Source organism: Aristolochia californica, unplaced genomic scaffold (genome assembly GCF_029961685.1).
Source record: "Aristolochia californica isolate CCGP_79_NKW_82.1479 unplaced genomic scaffold, dmAriCali1.0.hap1 SCAF_2, whole genome shotgun sequence".
Taxonomy (NCBI): Eukaryota; Viridiplantae; Streptophyta; class Magnoliopsida; order Piperales; family Aristolochiaceae; genus Aristolochia; species Aristolochia californica.
In genome coordinates, this window is record NW_027181881.1 from 46,394,347 (window position 1) to 46,418,821 (window position 24,475).

The window sequence follows — 24,475 nt, forward strand, 5'->3', positions numbered from 1 at the left end:
TAAGTGGAACTGATCCCCTCCCTTAATACCCCATGATGAAGTTTGATTTTCCAACTTTGTTCTTGTCGTGTCACCCTTCCACAAAACCTAATATCTCCATCTCATCCATAAATCCCAATCCATCTGTAAAATATTTCATTTCTACCCCTGAAAAAGTTGGCACTTTTATGTTTTTTTCTTTTTGTAAGTATTATCATTTATTTAATAATTAATTAAACCTAGTGTCTTGTTTCGGTCGTATGTGTCTAAGGCTGGGGAATTGGATTAACCAAGCTGGGTTGGTCAGTTCAATTGGTCAATTGGAAGTTTTAGACACATCACATGCTTAGTGCCATGGCAACAAAGATACTGGATCCCATTTATAATCACAGTACGAAGGGGCACAACGAGAGTTGAAGCTCATTAAATTGGATTGACTTTACTAATAAGAAGATCAAAGAGGAGATCTCGTGCCTAGCGATATTTGGCATCTAATTAAAGATTGTTAGACAAACAGTGGATATGCACTTTGGAATTCCACTACCGCCCGCACACACGAATATGGTCCCCAGAACGTGTTGCTCTTGCATGCGGCCATCAGGTGTGCGTGTAACAGAAACTGTTACTCTCGCGAGTAAACGGATCTGGGTGGCCTACCGGTTACCGGTTCCCGTTTCAAATATCCAGCTTAATTTTATCGGGTGACTGTCGAAATCAGCGTACAGATTGCGGAGGGAGAGCGCTAGGCGCTTATGTGCTTCGAAACCCTAAACTGAGGAAGGGACACGAAGTCACGCACCTTACCTCACTTCATCACCTACCATGCAACCGGGGACGTCGCAAGGCACGTCACAATTTTATAGGGTTCTCGCCCAGAGCATGATGGGCTTCGTCGGCCAGTACGGTCCTCCGGCAAAATACGACGCCTTTGCCGAGTCCAGTGTCGGTGGCAACTTTTTTCCGTTGGAGATGGCCGGAGTTACCGAGTTGCGGCAAGGTCGTGATCTTGCGGCGTCAAAACACCAGCATAAGGAAGCGGAGAAGCAGCGGAGGAAGAGAATAAATTCTCATCTTGACAAGCTTCGCACTCTACTTCCTTGCAATTCTAAAGTAATTACTCATGTGCCTCTATTCTTCTCTCTTTCAGTTCTGGTTACCGAATTAGCTGATTTCTGCGTTCTTTACTTCTCTTAATTTTGTTTTATTCAAAGTGCAACAACTTCTGGTTAGATTTAGGCTCACTTTCGTTTTCAGAAGAAAATTCTAATTAGCTTTTCATGTTCCTCTCTTTGTATTGAAATTATTGATTTCGTCTAATTTCCTGGCGATGCTTCTTCTCGGTTGCTTAGGGTATTACGGTTGCAGTGAACTTCCTTCCACCGTTTATCATTTGGAGATCTTTTGCTGGGTAGTGGATTGGAAACACTATGTATTTTTATTTTTATTTTCAGTTTTAAATCTTTGATTTCTGATCTCTGAATATGTTGAACTCATGATCGTCCGTATAAGCTTGGAGTCATATCCTGGGAGTTGAAATTCCTTTATTGTTTTTGCTGGATGTTGATAGCTTCTGTTCGGGTTAGATTGGCAGAGACTAAATATAGAGCTTGCAATTGTTTCCCAATAAACTTTTGTATTTAAACTATATTCTTTTTGGGTTAGGGTTTCGGTCCTGAAAATGGAAAGGGAATAAGCTTTTCTAAGTTTTAATAAAGTTATCGATAAATTGTCTATGTTGTTTTTCTGATCATCTTTCCTTTTTTTTCCCCGATTCCACAGACAGACAAGGCATCGCTGCTAGCGAAGGTGGTCCAACACGTTAAAGACCTGAAGCAGCAAACATCTGAAATCACGGAGCTCGATCTTTTCCCCTCTGAATCCGACGAGATTGCTGTTTTTTCATGCGAACCCGATGGCGTAGATGGGCGTTCTGTCCTAAAAGCTTCTTTATGCTGTGAAGACAGGTCGGATCTGTTACCGGACCTGATCGAGACACTCAAGTCTCTACGCCTCAAGACACTGAGGGCGGAGATGGCTACCATGGGCGGGAGACTCCGGAGCGTGTTATTGCTCGTCGCCGGAGATGACGACGAACTCTCCATTGGTGATTACGCTGCATTCTTACGAGATGCTTTGAGAAGTATAGTAGAAAAGCAAAGCTCAGGAGATCGAGGAAAACGACGGCGGATCTTTGACCGGAAAATGGAATGAGACCTCTCTCTCTCTCAACTCTCTTTGTACTATGACAGCTATTGGCTTGGTTTTGTGTGCCTGTAGATTTATTGTGTCTCATGTTTTCTTTTAAGGATCGATGCTTGTACTGAAACATTCTGGCAACTGTTTTTGTTGTAATATTCGTATAACAGGAGAGGATGAAACGAAGAGCGCATAGAAGAACAGCGCCTCCTCCTCACTTACATAAAATGTAGCTCCTTCTTAACAGTCGGAAATGCAGCGCTTTCTCTACCGCATTTTCTGGCTGAAATGTTCAGAAAAGATGGAGATAAGAATGGTGACTTACACGAAGACTGCAAGTTGGGTAAACACAGTGCTAATCACTTTAGAGAATTAGGGCAAAAGATTGCAAGGTCCAAGAGAGATGAAGATAACACGTTAATCTCTTCCTCAAACAAACACGTGTCTGCATCTGCGAACGAACTCTCGAAAGCACTAGTAAAAAGGAGGAAGAAGAGGCTTTCTCTTCTCGTGTCTTCTGTTATGAGTTAAGACAAGCAAACAAAGACAAAGACTACACGCGGCGGATTTCATCTCCTTATGTCGAGGAAGACGTAGTTAACTCCATCCGACGAGAAGGCGAGAAGAATAAAGAAGAAAGTACGACAGGGATGTTGTCCATGGGTAACTGGTTCGTTCTTCTGTCACCGGCGATGACGAGACATAAGTCAGGAGGAGGAGAGGGGAAGAAGAAAGAGAGGCGCGCGTGCTGGTGGCAGAGAATGGAGCAATCATGGGCATCAGAAGGAATGAAGAGTTCAGAGCCGACAAAAAGCCGGTACGTGAGGGGGGTTGTCGACACGTGCAAGTCAAGGGAGAAGCGGTGGCTAACATGCGCCAGCGCGGGGGAGAGTTGCAACAGCCTAGGCTTTTTGGCGGTTTATCGCTTTTGCACAAAGCGAAGGGAGGAGTGGAAAGTGCAACAGAGAAACAGAATGGGGAGTCAGAGGATGTTCCAATGAAAATACTTTTTTCTTAAAGGTCCCCGAGAGTGCCACCGTCCCAAGCGGCAGCTCCGGTCAACCGTGCGGTAGCCAGAGTGTCACTTAGACAAGACGTTCTCCTTGGTCCTTGGTGCCCTTCCCTTCTCAACCACGACAAACGCTTGGACATTTTCCCCCTAACATCACATACAGGAAGAAGATCGCGGTACGCCTCTTGCCTCTGCTCGAGGAAAGGGATGGAGAAATATAGGCTAAGTTCCAGACTGCAATTCATTGACATGTTTGGATTATCTTCTTGTTGGGAGAATCGCTGTGGGTGGTCCGGGACTTGATGATTAAGAGAAAATGTAAGAGCGGAGATAAAAAGTGCAGCAGATCCCACTTACCCAGAAAAGGGATTCCTGGGCGATGATGGCTTTTGTGGATCAACTTGGACTCGCTCCTTTCTTCAAAGGTCCTTAATGATGATCACGTCCCTTCCTATTTCCACCTCGGTACTCGTACATTTTTTATGCATTTGCAGGGTGATTAGTATCTGTAAGCACAAACCAGGAGATGAATAGCAATTAACAACGAATTAGGTACAATAAAATTTAGTGAAATAAAAACGGACGAGGATTCATTTAATTAGACGATTCTTTAGAAAAATTCTCATGATGCTGATGCTGGTGATGATGGATAATCACAAGCTGCTCTTTTTGCTTTACATTTTAAATCAAATGCAGGATAACATGGAAGGACCGTAGCCATCATGACTGATGAGGGTGGCTGATTGATGATTCCTCTGCATTTTATTAGAAATTTTAATTTCTCATTTTGAGTTTGAAACTTGATGAATATTCTTCAATCTTATTGAAATTCATCATCGGAATTTAAAACTCATTAAATATTATATAGGAGACGACGAAAATGAATATTCAGGAGATCCTCTCACTAATCATATCCTCGTGCCTCTTTTATGTGGGCCGTTTCGACATCTCATTTTGGGATTGACGGAGAATTATAGTTTTTATCGCGTTGGAATATTATTAATTCGTGAATTAGCACCGGGAGATTTATCAAGAGTTCTGACTCAACCTCGATTCAGTCAAGTTAGACCAAGGTGGTACATGTCTGAATCCGGCTTGACTCAGTTTTTTCTTGGTTTTAGCCTTCTGGGTGCCCAAACCAACTCGTGAGTTCTAATCAAGACGAATTGGGCCAATCCTATTCAGAGCCCAATCCTCAATCATGGTCTTTTATGCTTTGCAAGCGAGTAATTTTTTCATTTCCATATGTAGTATGAACATCATTTTCTTCAAAAAGACAACTCAATGATGCTATGGAGTGGACTCCTTTGTTCACACAGGTATATAAGGTCATAGGAAGAAATTTTAATCTTCTCTATCTGCATCATGTATAGAAAAGAATAAAATACCGAAATAGGGGGCCTTGAAATCAGTTCCATTTCAAGAACTCGTAATAATATTAATGGCAGCAGCTTTTCTTTCAAATCGGACATGTTTCCTTGCCTTCCCTCTCCGTTACAGGACTGAAATTGCTAATACCAAAAACCAAAAGAAGAATTTCACTCCTGATGCTTCTCCGTCTCCTCTCTTCCACCATCCAGGTACAGTGGAATCTCGATAAGGTAAAGAAAAGCCTGCCTGTTTCATGGAGGGTCATTTTCTTTCCTCCCCGTTTCTCTTTACTCTTGTTTGGTTATACAGAATGTACCCACTGCTGTAAATCTCCCCATTCGACAAAAATCTTAGCTTTTGTTCTGTCAGACAAGCAAAAATCCTGTTCTCCCCAGATGAGCCGTCTCTCTCGCTCAGCGTTGTTGCACCCCTTTACACGATTTCAGAGTCCAAGCAACACGTAGTAGACTAGAGTGATGGGGAGAGCTATTAACATCCCGAAGATAACTCTGCAAGATCCGAAAAGAAAAAGATTCGTTACCGATCGACCTTCTCTTTAACAAACTGAAGACATTCATGCCAGTACGGAGTACTAAGGGGGGAGCAGTAAAAGGGGTCGTGAATACAGACCCGGTGCTGAGTATGTCTGGATGAATGTTGTACTCCTTGGCAAAGACGAAAGGAACAATTCCCTGGGGTAGAGCTGCCTGCATGATTGAAGATGGAGGAAGAGCCATGTGACGGTTTATCTTTGATAATGGCGTAACAGGGTAAAAGTAACGAAGCCATGAGAAATCTCAAGAAAAGAGGAGTGGATTTGCCTGTACGATGGCAACATGCAAGAGGACACCACGCAGGCCGACAGCTATCGAAGCAGCAGCCATAACTGCGGGGCCTGTGAGGAATCTCACAGCCATAGCAAAGGCAGCGACTGAGTTACCACAGGCTATAATTCGAGGCTGCAAAGCCATAAAAAGACCTGCAATGCAAATGATTCAGATGTTAGGCGAAGAGAACAAACATTAGGGTGACACACAAACAAAAATCCAGACCATACCTAGACTAAACATGGCCATCCCAAGTCCAGCATCAGAAAGTATTGCAATGGATTTAGCAACGATAGCAGGCATCTGAACCCCCCACCTGCGATTTTCAAGTTAAAGATGAAGTCCAGGCGGAGCAGAAACAGAAGAATTGATAAAGCAAAACGGTTTTTTTATTCGCTAGGACTTTCTACCTGAAAGAAACAAGAGACCAGACGAGACCAATTAGACTGGAATATGTGTTCGGATTCCTAATGAGTTTCCGCCAAACCATGATCAGAATGAGCCTAGTCATCACACTTGCAGGTGGCATTGAAGTGGGCTTACATTCTGCATGAACTGCACCTTTTGGATGGAGTTCAGCAGTGGAGCTGGATCCCAGCTTGGAGAGGCTAGGGCCATCTTTTTGTCTGCGGAGCGATTCCCCTTGCATTGCAGTCCTGTTCCCAAAGCTGAATTCATCCCGTCCATAATCTTCATAAGGATCGTGCTGTGGATCTGCTATAATTAAAGGAATGATAAATCATAACGATCTTGCAGTCACCTTTACGGAACTGAAAAGCAAAGACTTTGGAAACGGTACATAGGAAAGGATAGTTGATCAATCTGAAGAGCGAAATTTTAAGCAAACCCCACAAATAAAAAGAGCAATTACATCAAAGACAGAAAGGAATGATAATCTGAAGACAAAAAACCCGTGATACACGAAAAGGCAAAGCAACTCTATGAGATACACCCGAATCAGACGTGTCGAGGGAAAGAGATGAAGGAGAAGACCACCGGAAATAGATATCAAAACCGAAGACGAACCCAAAACCCTGCCCACTAGCATTGGAACAAAAACAGGCTCAACAAACACCTGAAGATCAACTGCAAACAGACAAAAGTGCAGAGCTTACAGTTGCATTACACACTAAAAAACAAAAGAGTGCGGATCACCTCCCTATTTACCCGCTTTTAGCGAAGAATCCAACCACAAAACCAAACAAACAAGTCAGTGCCAAAAAGACACGAAACAGACCTTCTGGACCCAGAAACAGAACGAAGTCATCAAGAGTCCAAGATGATTTGAACCACATAAAACACAGGAAACAGATCTTTTCAAAAGCCAGATTGCAGAAAAAGATGAACAGAGTTGTTAATCCAAACAAAACTTTCGAAAATCGTACAACTAACCTTTTGGGAAACGATGATCGGTCGAATGATTTACTCCAAGATGTTCATTACCAAAGTCCCCTCCTCTGAACACGTGAATGCCACCTTCCGATACCGGCGAAGCACTCGAACTCCAGACAAACATGTGAAGATCCTTGCCTCCTTCATTACCATTCATTTTTTTTTTGGTCCCGGCCACCGGGGAAAGTCTTGTTGCCCGCTCCTCATCATATCCCAGATTACCGAAATTTGACTGCCTGGGACTCACATTGGCGGTGTTCCTCCCGTTCACCATTGAATGAAAATCAGTGTGGTTGAAACTGGAACCCCTCGGAGTTGGATTCCGGGAAGACTGAAGCGAGTAAATCTCCGCGTTCGTGAGGTTCGAAGGCCGAGGAGTTAAAGAGACACCGGAGTTCATTCCATGCGATCTCCTCGAGAAAATTTCCGACCTGGAACTCGTAGATTTTCTCACAGTTACATGAAGCTTTCCATCTTCCCCCACTTCAGCTTCGGTTTGTAGAGGCTCCTTACCATCGAGAGATATAATGTCTGAATCAACTCTGAAGGAAATAATAGAGCCGGCATTATCAGGGAACTGCTCGACGATTAGTAGTTTCGCACCACGGTATTCGAACAAGAAGAGCATCAGAGTGTACCAAATTATACACTGTAAAACCACAATTTGAACCATTAAACTTCCGGAAAACTCTCCATACATTCCTTTCAGTAGTGGGATGCCCATGACAAGAGTGTTGGGCAGAGTAGAGAGAGAAAACAGAGTGATGGTCCACTCGAGTGAGCCTCGTGAGCTGGTCATGGTCCAGACGCCTAAAACTACTAAGACCATGATCTTTTGAAGGGTATCGGCAGCTATGAATCTCAAGTTCATGGAGTAAGGATCGTTGGTAGAGATGAAGTGGAACGACAGGAGAGGAACAGCGAACAGAGCCACAAAGCGGTTGATGCCAGAGCACTGGTCGGGGCTGAATATTTTCCACCATTTTACGGAGCCATATGCGACGATCATGGCAACATAGAGTGGCACTACAGAGGAGAGGACATGGTAAAGATCTGTGCCACTGATCATCTTTCAAATCTGGTACTTCAAATGGAGATGTACACACTATTTTTTAAATCCGACAAGGAAACGAGAGGAAGAAAATCAAGGGAGGGAAGATACCTGCTGAATGAGAAAAAAGAAAATGAGAGGAAGAGGTAGTTTACTCGGAGTCGAGAGGTTTATAAAACTCTATTTCTTCGTTAAGTGGCCTTAGAATCAAGAAAGAACAACATGATGTACAATAGCGATTTCCTCAAATTCCGCGGACTGGGAAGCAATTTTAACCACAAACGATCGCTATTCTGCAGAAAATGGAAGATTGGCGAACACAAACCAGCTCCACGGAAACAGGGGAGGCTCCAAAGCAAAGGAAAGAAACAAAACTAACACAGCGAAGGAAAAAGAAGGAAACAACTCAGAAGAAAGAAGCGAAACACAATTGACACATTTCAAGAGCCTCACCTTTTGACAACAGATATATAGAGAGAGAGGATAGATAGAAGCTCTTTTATAAAGAGAGAGAAGCAAAGCCAGACAAACCGATCAAGGTCTCTGTACGAAGGAATCCGCCGGAAGAGAACTTTTCCGACGAACTCAGGTCCAGTTACTAGGAAAGAGAGGAAACAAGGTGGACCCACTGGAGTGATAAAGCACCGAGAATGTTTCCCCGGCGAGATTTGGCCGGTGACACTTGCAGCTGCAGTTTCAAAAAAAGCGGTAGCGCAAGAAAAAAACAGAGCCAAACAAAGCGCAGGAATTGAAGACAAAACGGAGTGGACTGCTGAGCCTGCGTTTATATTAATGGGATTTTAATGGCAGACAGGAAAGAAATGAAATCTGATGGCTTTAAGACGCGGAGTGAACTTTTCTCAGGAGAGAAGAAAACTGAAGCAGAGAAGAGAGCCGACCAACGGAAGGAACTCACAGTATCCAAAAAATCACAGCTCCAAGATTCTCAAAACTTTTTCCTCCAGGGTACACTTTTCTTGCATGTGGGCTCCATCGCCGATGCTCAGATTCATCTTATCCGTCCATCACTCAGTTTGATTTGACAAGACTCCGCAGGATAAATAGAGAGAATCGGAATAGGGACCGTTGCTTCGTTTCCTCCAACCAACACGAAACATACGGGCCCACCAAAATAACCGTCTCTATCACCTTGAAATGGGTCCCGCAACGACAACCTTCCACACGGATTGATCTCGTGCTTGACGTTGTGGTGGCCCGCGGGGTACATACATGTGGTGATTCAACTATATTTTACCACCACTTTTAACCTAAGATGGTATTATTTAATTAATTAATTTATATTAATAAAAAGAGAGAGTAAAGTGGAGGGGACTCTCCCGTAAGAGGGTTGTTCCGGTGGTGGTTGTTGTCGTCGGAGGGGCACGAAGCTTGGCCGGAGAAGAAGAAGGAGGTTGAGAACTAGGAACAATTTCGTAATCCATCGAAGGTCGCCATCGAACATGAATGGAGCCGAAGCTCTCGACAAGGAAAGCGCATGAGATTAAAGTAAAGACAAATCGTCTAATAATTGGGTTGAATTGATGACTGCACTACCGATTCACAGAAACCAAATGAGAAACGGACACAGATGATGGTGAGCTTTAAAGCCGTTTTTTTATTAATTAAGAAGAAACACTCAAATCAGGACGCTTTACAGTTATATTTGTCACCCAGTTTCAGCCCCGAAACCGGGAAAAAGAGGGTGTCCCAGTTCGAGGCATTTGTCGAGGAATCCTTGACTCACGCATGCAGGAGCAGAAAGAACACTGCAATCCTTCCTTGGTTTTTTTTATTCATTTTCTTAAAAAATAATTGTTTTTAATAGCTAAAGTCTTGATTGAATCTCCCAGCTTTCTGCTTCAATGCAGGCGGCGCCGCTTTCAGAAGGCTCAAGGTCAGGTGAGACGCCATTAACGTCGACCTCGGCTCTGTCAGAAAAATAAAATTAAAAAATTAAAGTAAAGCAGACGCTGGAAAAGAAAAAAGTTCCAATTACTCTGCAAAAGGTTGACGGAAAGCTTCATTTTTTCATAATCAAAAGCGTTTTGGGTCAGGAAACGAGAACAAAATCCTCGCGAAATCTGAAAGATAGAATTAGCATAACATGAATTTAAGGCAAAAGGTCGTACCCACGAGGATCTGTATCGTTGTGCCAACCATGATGAAGTCCACTACTACTGTACTCAGCAAATAAATAAGCTTTTTCTGCTTTGATCGTCCGACTCGACTGTTCATCATGTGTACTGCATTAACTCTATTTTTAATCTTAGGAAAGGATCGTGGGTCCTGCGGCGTCCTAATTATTCTCTCCGCCACTCGGAACCGGTTTCAGTCCGCATCAGTTTCCATAAGGATGTTTTTTTGCGTCTTCTCTTCTGGGTCGACGGAGGATTAAAGGTTCTGAAACTCTAAAGAATCTTTTCTGATCGTCAACATTAACTACTTGCTTACCAGTACGATCGATATCGCTGCTTTTAACGATTGTTTTCGGTAAGCGCTTCCTTCCTTTTGGGTGAGTAAAGAGAGAATTTGGCGAATTGGTTCTCGAGTTTTTTTATCCTACAGTTTCATCGCATTCACATCGATTCAGCCTCTCCGCCGCTGCTGAAGAGTGAATATCGCCGGATTTCTGTTCTCGGGACTGTAAAGCTTTTAATACTCGAACAAAACACAACTTTAATGTCACTGCGTGCTTCTGCTTAGCCAATCGCCGCGACTGATGATTCCATTGTAGCCAGAGGTTTTGTTTGTACAGAAAAGGATTTTGATTTTATATTTTGAACAGACAAATCAGAAATACACAATTAGTGTCGTATCCGGATTCCGGGTTGAACGGTAGAAATGGAAAGAATGCATGTACCGAAGCAGACTACAGATCCTTTAAAATCCTCGATTTCTGTCAGGTATTTGTCCGGTTTGAGTTATGGGTTCCGTTGCTGGTAAGGAATACAAGCTACCTAGTAGAGGATTCATGGTGGCCAGGTACTGAAAATTAAATGTTGGAAGACGTGGTACTATCGTCATCCCATGCGGTGGATGACAACAGATAAATGGGAAAAAAAAAGCTTACGAGGATTAACGTAAAACACGGTTCCATGTTTTGGTCCACTCCCCTTTTGCCTGCATTTCTGGATCAAACAAACATGAATGATAAATTCTTCAAGTGAGAGAACAATCTTAATTCTTAATCTTTGGAATTTGGAAGTTTGTGTACCCACTACGTTACAAAATTAAGGTATAAACTGAGCGTCCAGTCTTGGGGCCTGTTTCCAGCTGCTGAATGAATGGCCCGCAGAGAAATTACGATCAAAGAAAATGGTATAGCCATGAAAGAGGCTACAAATTTTTTGGGGAAAGAAATCAATGCATGAATGAGCTCATCTACTCGAAAAGAAGGCCATTTACAGCATAAGTCCAATCGATCCGATTCTTTCATATGGAGTGAAAGGCATTCATTCATGGGACCATGGTTCCTGCGATACTTTGACTGTTTAGATTTCTCTGCATAGAAAAAAGTTAAAAAACACATTTCAGGTTGAGCCCGCAAATTTATAGGTTGAAGATGATCGACAGTTCAAGGGCCAAGAGCATCTACTCTATTCTTTTGTAGCCCCAAACCCAGTTGACTTGGGGCGATGCCACTTGCCGGTCGTTGTATTACATAAATTGAAAGCATTTGCAGTTCGAGCTTGTTAAGTTTTAACTTGGCACTGTATCATTGACCTACTGTTACAGGGTTGCGACCGGAGCCACACCATCTTCCCCAGGGAGTGGATGGAAAGACAAGAAGACTGTCATCTGCTTAGACAGTCTTTTTTCATCAACAAGTAACTTCTCTTTCTTTTCTGCATCCAGTTTTTAGTCTCTTTTTTCCAACATTTTGACATCTCCTTCTAATATGAGCTGTTACAGTTATCAGCTTACAACTTTCTCAGTTGGGTAGCATTGACCAATCCAAGGGAATCATTTGTAGGGGATTACTTTGTCTTCTGCATTTCATCTTGGTGATAAAATGATGAAGTTGTATATTTTAAAACGCTGTTTGATGGTAAAGGTAGGATTTAACCACTAGCTCTTGCTCTATGCAAAGGGTTGAGCTGTTTGGTTTTTTACTTCGAAGCTAAAGACCATTTTCTTGCAGTACTGGCTGCTGAGAAGTTGGGAGTGGGGAAATTCTGATGATATGCAGCAAACCTTACAAAGATATTTCTGGGGGATTTGCTCTCATTCTTGGAGCCGACATTTATATCCTGTTTTATTTTTCTTCCTCTTTTATCTCTTAATACTTCTCTTTGGTTTCGGTTTTCTGAGTGTTCTTTCATTTCAGTGGCATAAAAGCCTTGATGATGTATAAGCTTTCAACAGTCGAAGAATCCTTCTCTATATGATACTGTGAAGCAGCTTTTGCAAGTTAGGGGATCTGGGAATGGATTCACTAAGGTAGGCATTCCTCACAAGTGACTAAGTTAATTCACCTTTCCTGGCATGATTGGATGGGCAAGGCATAGCCTCGGAAATTCATTATTTAGACAGTTCTTTCTGAACTCGATGCCACCCCTACTTCCACAGGAAGAGAACGGTGGATACGTTCATAAACCAATCAGGAACCCATCAAACTGTAGGCTAGTGCGTGTGTCTCCCTCCATCACAATCGCATCTGAATTAACTCCATAAATCTCCGGCAACTATGTAAAACCAGAGAAAGTCGGCGGGAGAAGAGAACATTAATTTAGCTATCTATCTGTAGCATATCAATCCACGTAAAAGTTGGCGATGGAAAACGAGTTAATAGTGGAAATCGGGATTGAGAGAGTATCTAAACGGGAGAAGAAATGGGGATTTGATAATCTATATCTCGGAGAGTTTAAATGGGAGAAGAGATCGGCTGAGACAAAAAACCGAATTTTTACGGTCGAAAATCTTGCATTTCGTTTCCGCGTTTGGTAGCATTATCACAAAAAGTAAAATCTAACTCTTACATCTCTGCTTCTTAAAATGCTCGATTTTGTCTCATGTTTATCTGGAAGGATATTTTTATCAAATAAGATTGAGATATTACAGATGTAGGCACTGGCTCTGGCTGTGTTGATCAGGGCTGTGCTTCGGCCTGCAAAAACTCCACCAATCCCTTCGCAAGTTTTCATTTTAAAAAAAATCAAGTTGTTTATTGCATGAAAATGGCAAATTCCCACGCAGATACCCATAAATAGTTCATTGCCTGTTGTCTCCTGACATGGGCTAAGAAAAAAGGACGAAGATATTTTTATTTGAAAAAAGAAAAAAAGCACTGAAGACTTGGTTCTTGCCCTAACTGCTCTCTTCTACAGCTGCGACTATCCTCTAATCTGTACATTCTCTTACAACAAAGGCCAACTTAAACAGGATAATGGAAGAAGAATATGTACCGTGCGTGCCAACTGAGCACCGCCCAGATGAACTCCCTGCATTTCCCAGTGATGGGAAGTGAATGCGGGACCCCCTATTCCTGTTTGGTTTGACTCTCAATAACCCAAACCTAGTGTAACATATGGGGCCTCTCTCACCTTCTTGCTCCAAATTACCAGAAAAAAAATTAATTTGCTGCAAATCAAACAGTTATTCGTGTTTTCCTGTCATGCCTTTGGTATTGGGCGGGAAGACATCCCGTGCAATAATCTGACAAATCCCAAGAAACTTAGCTTTCCATCCGAATGTCTTATCCAATCTTGAAGAACAACATGAACAGGCACAGACGGGCTAAGCCCTAGTTCCTGATAAAATATAAGTAACCTTTTATCAATATTACCCAGAAAAGGAGATAAAGAAACAAAAGCCTTTATCGTATTCGTTCAAAAATTAGAAAATGCAATGAAGTGTAATTTCAAGAATGAGAAACATGGAAAGCAGCCAGGGAAAAATATTATGCAACACAAAAGAACCACATGATTTATAAACAAGAAACAACTGATAAAAAAGAAATCAGTTGCATATGTTTCAAGAAAATAGAGATACTAAAGGAAAAGTATTGAAATATATCAGGTGAAATATTTGGGCTGGAAACAGGGGAAAACATCATAGACTGGTTTAATTAGAAGATCTTGACATGTTTCTATATAGTCCTATGAGTTTCCATGAGAAGCCCAAGAATCTCTTTTACAATTCCTCAATAGGCTTTAGAAGGCTTTTATTTTGTTTTACACAGCAATTCACCCTCAGGCTTTTAAAAGATTTTATTATGTTTCCTAGAGCAATTCACGATGAGGCTCTCATATCCTCAGAAAACAGGTTCAAAGTAGCTTTCCTCTGGATGCTTCTCAAGTAGGTACACAGAACTGTTCACTATTAACGAGTGGCAATGGGTACCAAGAAAATCAGTGGATGATACACTCTTTTAACTCTCCAATGAAAAGACAATCCAAACTGTAGCCCACCAGAGAGAAACATCCTAAATTTTCTATTTAGTACATGAAAGCGAATTATGAGAATAAAAGCATCCACCGGCTAAAGTTTTTAGTGGTAGAACAAGCTAACAGGATTTCAAGAAATGTCATGTCCAAGGAAGTATTTTGCCCATAGTCTGAAGGTATTAGAGATTTTTCCAGGACCCATGTCAGTAGAACACCTCTTGCAGAGGTTGCACTTTAACACTACTATCTTCTACTTCGGAGTAAAATTGATTTCAGGCCCTAAATTTCCATCAAGGCAAATATTGAAAGTGAAAAAAGCCTTCAAAGTCATACCGATGCAAGTTCTTGAATAACTATTGGTCTGTTCCCATCCTTCTCAAAGAGTTCATACGCCCTGTGTGCATGTTGCTCCCATGTTTCCAAGCCTTCCGTTTGATGAACACTTATAGTAGCAGCACAAAATTCTTCAAAATCTAGTTTTCTGTATTGAAGAGAGGCGACCTGCCAGCAATAGCAGAAAACGTATAAACATCAGTTGAAATTCGAGTAATCGCAATAAATAAATAAATAAATATAGAAGAAAATAAATATAATCACAAGTTTCAACAGAAGGCTATTGGGCATGTCAAATTTTATACAAGTGGCAACCTTAAAAGCTGTGACATTCTAATTACAAATTTCTCTGACATCAGTGGCTGTTGTATGTGGAAACTATAAAGTCTCTCTTTCCAAGGACATTAACAGTGCTTCCTTATTTGGAATTTTCAACAGCTCATTTATCAATCAATGTTTTTTATGCATTATATACAACAACGAGGGATGTTTACCACTTCTCATTCACTGCAGGCTCTAAAATTAGATTGTGTTTCAAACATAGCACAAACGTATTCAATTTTGCTATAAGATTTTTTTTTAAAAAATCCACAAACTCATATTACCACCTTTCTTTTTTCTTTTTACAATAACAATATTATCACCTTTCTCCACAAATTCTCATAATAAAGGATCTTCTTTGCCAAAGTGGAAAAGTTATCAAACTGGAAATGAGATAATGGACCTACATTAGTTGGTCCGATCCTAATTGTTTCCAAGGGCTGCTGCTCAGGGTTTTCTCTAGGCCAGTGGGCATGTTCCCTACTAGTTTTTATTAGCAGAGAGTCTTCTCGATGACAGTGGGCATTCAATGTGACAATTGAGCAAAAGCACAATCCACTTGACCATTAAGATATTGACAACAAAAAACTAGATCGATTCCTATTTTAAGCATAAACACTTGTGGGGAGGATTCTATCAAAGGGAAGAGACTGTTTTACAGTTCCTAACATGGTTTTGAAGAAACTGGTGTATCTGCAGTTTGTAGTGCAGGAGAGCAGATTAGTTAAAAAATTAGCAACCTGGACTTTCAGTTGACTTGTAATTTTTAAAACCAATCCAAATCCACACATACACACAATGTCATTCAAGAAAGAACAGAGGAAATATATCTGCTCTTCTCCATTCAACAACAAGAAGAAAAACAGCTGTAAGTTGATTACAGGAAAGCACGCATAAAAATCAACATTGTTAGATGCTTGTATCTCTAACCTATATATCATGTTTTGATAGAATAATCCACTAAAACAAGATTCTTATTTTATAGCTGAAAGTCCATAAGAAAATAAAAGGGACAAAAAAGGAATCTGCCAAATTTCACATACCATGTTAACATAATCGAGAACCTTTGAGTCTTTAATGGCATCAGTAGAGTTCTTCAATAAAGCCTGCAATAGGTTAGAATAATCCAGTATTTTATAATTAATTTTTGAATAGTGAGAATCAGAAAAAAAAAAAAAAAAAACTGAAGGATAAAAACTAACCATTTTAAAATTCTGCACAGAGATGTAGCCGTTTTTGTTTGGACATAATAACGCAAACTGCTCCCGTAGATAAAACAGTTGTGGGGTGGTTAATGTCTTAGCAAGGGCCTGCCATAGACAAAAGAAAAAGAAATCACAACATAAAACCAAATATAAAATGTGAAATGCAGGTAAACAAGGATACAGCGTTAATGCGTGTTTGGTAATAGATATATACATGGCATGGTTAGACCAAATAAAATATTGTCGTATAGAGGATTTAACCATTTGGTTTCCTTTATCTTTTCTCTTCTTCCATCTTGTACTGCCCTTTCATAAATTTTAAATCATTTCTAGCTCCAAAAATATTGAACTATCAATCTTGGCACTTAAAATGGAGTGTCAGGATGTGTCAGCATCTTATAGGAAGGAAAACAAGAAAGGAAGCAGAAGAAATAGAGTTTTTTTTTTTTTTTTTTTTTTTTTTGTGTGGGGTTGGGGGCATGCAGAGGGTAAAATTTTATGAATAAAAAAGAGACAGAAAACAATATTTGGATATTGCCAGACATACCATCAGTAGACACTTTCAAAGTACAACTGGAGTTAGATACCCATGGATTGAGAAGGTAAAGAACATGCACTCACGGTGACTGCTTTAAAATTTTCAAACATATCCTTCAGAACTAAAGTCAAAAGCAGGCCTTGTTCACTGTAGCTACTTTTCAGTGTCATTCTAGTACTGAAGTATCAGAAACATTTCAACAGATACTTGAGAGTCAACAGCATCCAAAAGTGTGACTATAAACCAAAAACAGATGGCAGATGGAGAAAGGAAACAATGAATAAAAACATGGCATATCTAAAGGACATGGCATTACCCCTAATGCTGCCTTCCGCAGAGATGAGGAGCAAATATAAGCTCTAGCAAGTTTGTAGACCAAGATATCCAAGGGAATCTTTATGCCTTGAGAATCATGTAGCCATGGATGACCTTGGTGGGAATCAAACAGCAAAGTTAGAATTTCAGAGGAAAAAGAAAATGTACCCTAGATCAAAATCAAAGTGGTATAGAAGTGCCCAACTTAGGGCATAGTTTCCGTGTAGAATGTTGTACACAGAAAAGAGGACCCACTACTTGAAGGATAACGGTTGGCAAGGCCACAGTTGACTAATTGCCCAATCCTAGTAATTGGATCAATGTTTCTATAAAGTGAACGAGGATCTTTAGTCGGTATTTCACAATTCAAACTGCTGGAAGGATCATGTGCTAGTGTTCCAACCCTCAGCCCTTAAATCACACTAATACTCTCCTTTATGGAAAAATAACTTACAGAGAGCTTGAGCTGCAGTCATTCTTTTTCGATAGTCCTTATTCAGAAGTCTCTTGACAAAGTCCTTTGCTTCAGTAGACAAAGAAGGCCAAGGTGCTTCTTCAAAACTAGGATCAGCCTTGAGGACAGCTCGAAAAATGCCAGATTCTGTACGGGCCCAGAAGGGGCGGCTACCACAAAGAAGAATATATGCAATCACACCAATACTCCACATATCTGCTTCTGTGCCATACGCTCTATGCAGAACTTCTGGAGCAACGTAATATGCACTCCCAACAATGTCATTAAGCCTTTCATCTGCAAGCATCTATAAATCATTTTTGTAGTCCAAGTAGTCTTTTGTTGCACTATTTGAATAGCACATTCAAAAATATTTGACAATTTAAATAGTATACAAGAACAGTTATTCTGACCTGGCTTCACATAATCTGACAATCCAAAATCAATGGCCTTCAAAGGAGATTTCTCATCTTTTGTACTGAAAAGAAAATTCTGGAGCAACAAGAAAACAAAAATAATGGATATCAGAACAAGATAGGCTTGATGAGATAACAATATCATGAATTTGCAATGGTTCAGGTATACCAACTAAACCTTTAGAACAGAGTCTATAATAACCACAATTCAGATAGGCAGACAAGATGATGTTTGCCACACTTGGATGGTAATTCATTTGCTTCACTCCTTTTTTCACTCCCCTACCTCAAAGAGTTTTTCAAGATAAAAAGTGCATGATACATCTAAAGAAAATGGTACAAAATATCAAACAAAATATATAAGAACCAGTAAAAGACAGATTTGGACATACAAAATCCAGATGCTATCAACAAAAACTAGCTGCAAAACGCCCATCACAAAATACGATTAGAGAATGCTGCCAATAATGATATCATGAGCAGGACTTAGATGAAATAAGCTCTCAGCAGGTTAGAGTTTCAATATTCTATATACATGTAAAATACCCTGAAAATGATAACAAGTATAATACCCTTGTACCATGAGAGATTGAAGTGCACACTCTTGTAAACAAGACAAGATGACTTTGCAAAATAAAATTTCAGGTCCATTTCCTCCCATGTTGATAACCCATGAAGCAGGCTCCCCCCCCCCCCCCCCCCCCCCCCCTCTCAACCCAATCCAGAAAAAGAAAATCAAATCATATAAATATCATAACATAGGCTATAAATAACTTACATGCAGGTGATACTTCATTGTGGAGGCTAAATCAAGTTAGCAAGATGGAAGGGAATGGGAATAACCAAGTTGTTAGGCCATCCCGTACTTATCAACCACAACAAGTTGGTATAATTTGTACCATCTGTTGACTGAACATTATAGCTTACAGGCCCACTAAATGGATGGACAAAAAAAAAGGCCATAGTTTGCATAGTTTGACTCATAATCACTCCTCATCATTAACCATTGACGAACAGCCAAAGTTGTAGCAATTTAATGTGGGTCTCTACTGTAAAACAGCATTACAGACCTTTAAAAAAACAGTCTTTATTTATGTATCAAGTACTGATTGCACACGAGGCCTTCTATCATGAATTAACCTAAGAATCCCAACAAAGAAAAATAGTTAAAGCTGACCAGAACATAGACAAGCACATATTTGCAAAAAAAACAATGGAAACATTTCTTGTGCACCCTTGAGCGAGAGGGAGCAAAGAGAGGTATCCTGGGGCAGTACAGATTTTTTTTCCCTTTCCTTCTTGAGGGGAACAATGGCGGCAACACAGATGGTTAGGTCAAAGCTGCTTCTTCAGAACGGCTTTCACATCCACAGATGTGTGGGCTAAAGTGCAAGATGGAAGACTATACATTTTACATAGACAGAATAGCACAGATCCACATTTCACTAATTTGTGGCAGAAAGTACCCGCTTTGCCTTACATATAGACAGCACAAAATAAGGGTCATTGGATAGTCAACAAATATTTTTTTTAAGATCTAAATTACCTCTGGTTTGAGATCCCGGTGAACTACTCCTTGAAGATGACAGTGAGCCACAACACTCAAAATCTGGATCATCACAGCTTTGGCCTCTTCTTCCGAGTATTTACCACCCCTGAAAGAACATGAGATGAAAAATAGTCAGTTGAAGCTAGCAGGCTTTGAAAATTTTGCCATATATAACAAAATTCTACAGCACAGTAGTACTAACCTGGAAAGTATTCTATCCAAGAGTTCACCTCCTTTGCATAACCTGAAGAAGAAAAATAGGAATTTTCAGTTGTATGAGCAAACAGAATAATTTCAAATGAACATTAAGCAAGTGCTTAAGAATTCCTACCACAACTTTCTTGGTTTTATAGACAATCAAAGCAGTTGATGTTTCTATTCACAAATTGAGGCTTCTTTAGCTACCTAATAAGATTAAATAAGTGCATAACTCGTTGATGTAATAAGACTGAATTGACTGAATTGACTGAAAAAATGTTGAAAAGCACACATACGTTTTCCTTTTCACAGAAATTACCATTTTTGAAACATTGAACTCAGCATAATCAACGCATTTGTTGCAACATTTGAATTTAAACATGAAAGTCAACCACAGAACACTGTGCAAGGCAACAAAAAAACAAACCATGGGGGTAATTTTCTACGATATATCAGATATATCATAGTTAGAATCATACATGTATGGGCACTTCTTTAAAATATAATTAATTTTTTCCTCTTTAGTTTTATCTCATAGTCATCTTATTTCTTGATTATGGACTGATTTGAAGATTTCAGTGCTTGGTCTTTAAATTTATTGCTAGCAGTAGCATATAGCACAGACTTTAATGAGGACAAATAGAACAATTAACACAAAAAAGTGATTTGGAACAGAAAGCCACTCCCTCTGAAGGAAAATGTTTAGAAGGAACAATGCTTCAATTTTTTTTTCATTTGTTGAAAAGCACAATGCTTCAAATTTTGCAGACAAATGCTGGCAGAAATGATCTTATTTCAAATTCTGAAAGTAGAAAACAAATGAGGGTCACATAGTTTGAGAGTAAAAAAATATTGAACCAGACATCTTTTTCCCCTCAAAAAACACTAATCACTAGGCTTGAAAATAAAAGAAAGTAAAAGATGTCAATTCTGTTTCTTCCAACAACTTTTATCCTATTTCTTCCTTTAGATCACCAAATTTCACCAAATGAAAAAGAAAAAAAAGAAAGTTAAATCAAAATGGAAGGGACAGATGTACATGTAAATGTTCCAATGTGATAAGCTTTCAAAAGAGTTGGGAAATGTAAACTTACTCCATAACTATATAGACATTGTCATCATCCTCATAGGCATCATAGAATTGGACTAGGTTCTTATGCCCTGTCAGAGCACGCAATATTTTCACTTCTCTTCTAACATCTTCAATGGCAATGGCTGTGGTCATCTGTCAACCAGATTTTGCCTCTCATGAGATAGAACTGATATGGTGTTGGTTAATCTGATACTAATCTTATGCTTATTTATGGCTACCAAATAATACCATAGTTGAATGAAGAACAATGCATATAAGTCATATAAGTGTCACAGTCATCGACTCAAAACACTACCATAATTCTGCATATTTACAAATGAAGAAAGTGAACCGATATGTGCATTGTAGGAGTTGGGGTGTGCTATGTGAATTAACCATTACTTTTTGCAGTGTGCCAGATGGATTTCTCAGAGCGCAAAGAGCAATCCTAGTGACAAATTAAAGCAATTTAGACTTGGAGATTGACAGTCCTCTAGACAGGTTCCACCTTTGATGGAATCAACCCAAGGAAAGTTAAGTCATTCAAGAGGATAAATAAATAAATAAATGCAAAGATCAACAATTTTCTAATTTGTTTTCATGGCTCACAGTGTTATCTACAATACTGTCTAGAACATGCAAAAACAGAACTTGAGTGATGATCAAGAAAAGTTATATTTTCACAAAAATGTAGTGAATGCTTAGTAAAGGAAAATATGAGGTTGTTTTAGGAAAAGCATGCAAGAGGTGCAAGATGCAAGTGTAGTTTGATAAAAAATCATAGAAGTAATAGTAATGATCCTACAGTAAAAAAACTCAATCACGAGAGCATGTAGAACATATTAAGTTGTTCAAAAGTAGGTTCTCCTATTCAGATTCATCGCAGCTAATGGTTCAATGATCAAATTACTAGAGTCAAGACAAAGAACAAGAAAAATGGGGTCCTCATAACACAGTGAGAAATTATCACGATCCCTTGCATACTAAACCAAAACCATAGAAATGAAAGACAATTTTGATCCCCCATGAACAGGGATAATATTTTAGAAGTGTAGACCTTTAACCAAAAACTAGATATTCATACACTAATTCAAGTCATGAAGTTTTACACGATTGATAGATCAACTTTTAAACATGGTGACTGACCTTTGATTTTGGAATAACCTTCACAGCCACCTCCTGCCCCTTCAATTCCCCCTTCCTAGCCTTAGCGGAGCATGTATACCCAAAATGTCCCCGCCCAACCTCTTCGCCCATTTCATATTTAGTGAAGAACTGCTTTGAGAACCCAAAGATCTTATCCAACCCAACCTCGCATTCTTCCCCCTCAGGAATCGAAGCTTCGTTAGGCTTAACTGAGCCGTGCCTGCGAGCTAGCAGTGCCTTTATGTGTTTTGCCGGTGATGGAGGCGGAAATGGGCGTTTGAAGATTCGTAAAGGGGTTGAACTTCGGCTAGAATTTGCTGGAGAATTCTTGAATGCACTGGGGAGAGGGCTTGGGCTTAAGAAAGGGAAATTGGAAGAAGGTTTTGTTGTTTCTGAATAAGAGGATGGACCGGTGGTGGAGGGGACAACAGGATCTTCCGGTAGTGTTTGCGGCTTTGGGATATTCTTCCCATGGCAGATACCCATGAAGCAAAATTTAAACGAGACTGTGCAAATTCAATTACAAGGATAAAAAGAAAAATCAGAAGGTAGCAAAATCAGAAAGAAGTGACACAATTGAGCAACCACTGAAGAAGATGCTCAGAGACGCAGCTAAAAATAGACATAAATCATAAACAAAATTCCAAGAGAGCAGCGGCAGGAACTGCTAACAAACCGGGGAAAAAAAAAGAAATAAAAAACAATTGCTTTTCACCCAATGATCTAAAGAAGGAAAAGAGATGCTGAAAGAAACTTTAGAAGCTAGAATAGCAGATTGTATATGACTATATCCTATCATCTGAAATGGAAAGGCCTCCAAATTTAAAAATTAAGAGAAAAAATCCGATAAATGCGAATGAACTTGGTCCTAATTCTGTTCAAATATAAATCACCGAGCGACCCAAAAGAAGATAAAAAAAAAAAATGAAAGCTAATGGACAAAAAACATAAAAATATGAGAATTGGCCAGTGAAAGGAGGATCATTACAGCGGAAAACATAAAAAGATACTTATCAAAAACAAAAAAGAAGTCAGAAACAATTTTTGATACTTTTTTTTTTATCAGAATACAAGAGGAACAGTAATTCTATATGCGAAATTGTCACCCGCTGAAAATTCTATCAACTTACAATGAGACCCCCAACATAACAAGTAAAAGGAAAACTTCGAAACCAAAGAAGAGCAATAAAGAGGACCGAGAAGAGAAGTACCCAGCAACCAGAGAAACCAATATCAGATTGAGCAGAAAACACAGCAGAGCAGCAGAAAGAGATGGGAGTGGTGAAGACCCAGACCACAACCCCTCGGAATCTACAAGAAGACGGGGGTGGGAGAGAGAGAATCGTAAAAGCAAAAGATGCTTAGCAGAAGTTGCAAGGAAGAAAGAGGGAAAGAAAGAGAGAAAGAGACTTTTTTTGCTTTTCCAACTTTCTTAGAGACCGCCGGGAAGAATTAAGCTTTGATAGAGCTTTCTCAAATAATACTTCTTTGGGATGGATGGAGGTTTACTTCGTTACAGCCTGTCGTTTTGATCCCAAAAAACACTATAACATCTTATATTATTACAACAATAATTATTTATAGCTGCACTTAGTGCTGCCTTTTTGTATTTGCATTTCGGAGACTCCGCAGAGAAGAAAACAATCCCCTGATTACGGTGCCGATGTTCTCCACAAATTATTACCATCTCAAGTTGACCTGCTTAAAACCTCCAAACCCTTTCTCATTGTTGCTAAAAAGAGTGGAACCAAGCTCTCGCAGTCTCTTCTCTGTGCCCTTGCATGGTAGGGCAGGTGCCCTTAAAAGTTCACATGCCCAAGCCCCTCCCCCTCATTGGTTTACATCGGGAAGCAGCCGTGCATGAGTTGTGAGAGACCCTCCCATTAAAACTGTAAGGGACCAACGACATTTAAACCAATAAATACAGCACCATCATTAGTATTACGCCAGTCGAGGCTTGTATATTTTTATGTGGGAGCAGAGCTTAGAAAGATCACAGCTTGAGGAGAGAAAAATCCAAACAAATACTCCAATTCTTAAAGGTTGTTTGTCACATTTCGTATGGAATGCAAATGTGGTATGTCATTGAAAAACCAGCAGTAGACATCCCTTAACTGCAATCCACTGGCGATTAGGGTAGACTGGCAGCAGCCATGTCCCTGAAGACAGAGAGACAAGAGGGTCCATGAAAGATAAGGGAGCTGTCATCAGTGACAAATACATGCACACAGTGCACACCTAACTCACATCCTAAAGGGGAATACGAAAGGCACGTATACTCAGCCTGATTTAATGTGAGCTAACTCGGGGAATCCGATCCCGTGAAAAGCTTCCACACAAAAGATACGAAGCCTTACAATCCACTCAACAAAGTTGAAAGAGTGAAAGTGTTTTGAGTTTGAGATCTTTACGGGGGTAGAAACAGCAACCATTAATACATACAAGAGAGAATCGAATCTGGGTAGCCATGGAAACAACATAAAGGAGCAGAAAAGTGGAGAGGCTGTGCCTGTAATCTCAATTTGCCGAGTCATTTACATGAGACAAAACACACTCAAGATCTCTAATCCTGGTTCTTGCCGTCCGAAACAATGAAATCATATCAAATCAGCGGGACCCAGAAGAATAGAATCCCATATTGGGAAAGCAGAAGAAAGGGTAAAATGATGCCACTTTCTGGATGAAGATGGGACTCCGAGAATTTGTTCCTCTCC

At 40.1% G+C, this 24,475-nt stretch overlaps 3 protein-coding genes across 3 annotated transcripts; 1 reads left to right on the plus strand and 2 right to left on the minus strand.

Moving 5' to 3' along the window:
* The first annotated feature begins 771 nt into the window (after positions 1-771).
* On the plus strand, positions 772-2,496 carry LOC137957305 (transcription factor bHLH106-like). Its single transcript, XM_068805060.1, has 2 exons — positions 772-1,089; positions 1,759-2,496. Exons 1-2 carry the CDS (start codon positions 802-804, stop codon positions 2,188-2,190), a joined length of 720 nt encoding a protein of 239 aa, XP_068661161.1. The 5' UTR covers positions 772-801; the 3' UTR covers positions 2,191-2,496.
* Positions 2,497-4,524: 2,028 nt separating this feature from the next.
* LOC137955334 (probable auxin efflux carrier component 1b) lies at positions 4,525-8,699 on the minus strand. Its single transcript, XM_068802234.1, has 6 exons — positions 6,778-8,699; positions 5,796-6,099; positions 5,616-5,701; positions 5,380-5,537; positions 5,189-5,265; positions 4,525-5,067 (listed from the first exon to the last, which is right to left on the minus strand). Exons 1-6 carry the CDS (start codon positions 7,844-7,846, stop codon positions 5,001-5,003), a joined length of 1,761 nt encoding a protein of 586 aa, XP_068658335.1. The 5' UTR covers positions 7,847-8,699; the 3' UTR covers positions 4,525-5,000.
* A 4,371-nt stretch (positions 8,700-13,070) lies between these two features.
* LOC137955548 (CDPK-related kinase 1-like) lies at positions 13,071-23,223 on the minus strand. Its single transcript, XM_068802541.1, has 12 exons — positions 22,973-23,223; positions 21,762-22,267; positions 20,638-20,768; positions 19,548-19,589; positions 19,343-19,451; positions 17,794-17,872; positions 17,381-17,677; positions 16,928-17,040; positions 16,071-16,178; positions 15,912-15,974; positions 14,548-14,715; positions 13,071-13,578 (listed from the first exon to the last, which is right to left on the minus strand). Exons 2-12 carry the CDS (start codon positions 22,245-22,247, stop codon positions 13,441-13,443), a joined length of 1,734 nt encoding a protein of 577 aa, XP_068658642.1. The 5' UTR covers positions 22,248-22,267; positions 22,973-23,223; the 3' UTR covers positions 13,071-13,440.
* Between the last annotated feature and the right edge of the window lie 1,252 nt (positions 23,224-24,475).

What these genes read in the sequence shown, in the direction of transcription:
- LOC137955334 (XM_068802234.1), bottom strand. Translation starts at nt 7,846, where the DNA reads ATGATCAGTGGCACAGATCTTTACCATGTCCTCTCCTCTGTAGTGCCA. An exon ending in CGATCATCGTTTCCCAAAAG is followed by an intron (nt 6,100 to 6,777) that starts GTTAGTTGTACG and finishes TAATTATAGCAG; the next exon opens with ATCCACAGCACGATCCTTAT. An exon ending in GATGGCCATGTTTAGTCTAG is followed by an intron (nt 5,538 to 5,615) that starts GTATGGTCTGGA and finishes TTTGCATTGCAG; the next exon opens with GTCTTTTTATGGCTTTGCAG.
- LOC137955548 (XM_068802541.1), bottom strand. Translation starts at nt 22,247, where the DNA reads ATGGGTATCTGCCATGGGAAGAATATCCCAAAGCCGCAAACACTACCG. An exon ending in GTCAGATTATGTGAAGCCAG is followed by an intron (nt 17,678 to 17,793) that starts GTCAGAATAACT and finishes AGATGCTTGCAG; the next exon opens with ATGAAAGGCTTAATGACATT. An exon ending in TGCGGAAGGCAGCATTAGGG is followed by an intron (nt 16,179 to 16,927) that starts GTAATGCCATGT and finishes TGTCTATGGCAG; the next exon opens with GCCCTTGCTAAGACATTAAC.
- LOC137957305 (XM_068805060.1), top strand. Translation starts at nt 802, where the DNA reads ATGCAACCGGGGACGTCGCAAGGCACGTCACAATTTTATAGGGTTCTC. An exon ending in TACTTCCTTGCAATTCTAAA is followed by an intron (nt 1,090 to 1,758) that starts GTAATTACTCAT and finishes CCGATTCCACAG; the next exon opens with ACAGACAAGGCATCGCTGCT.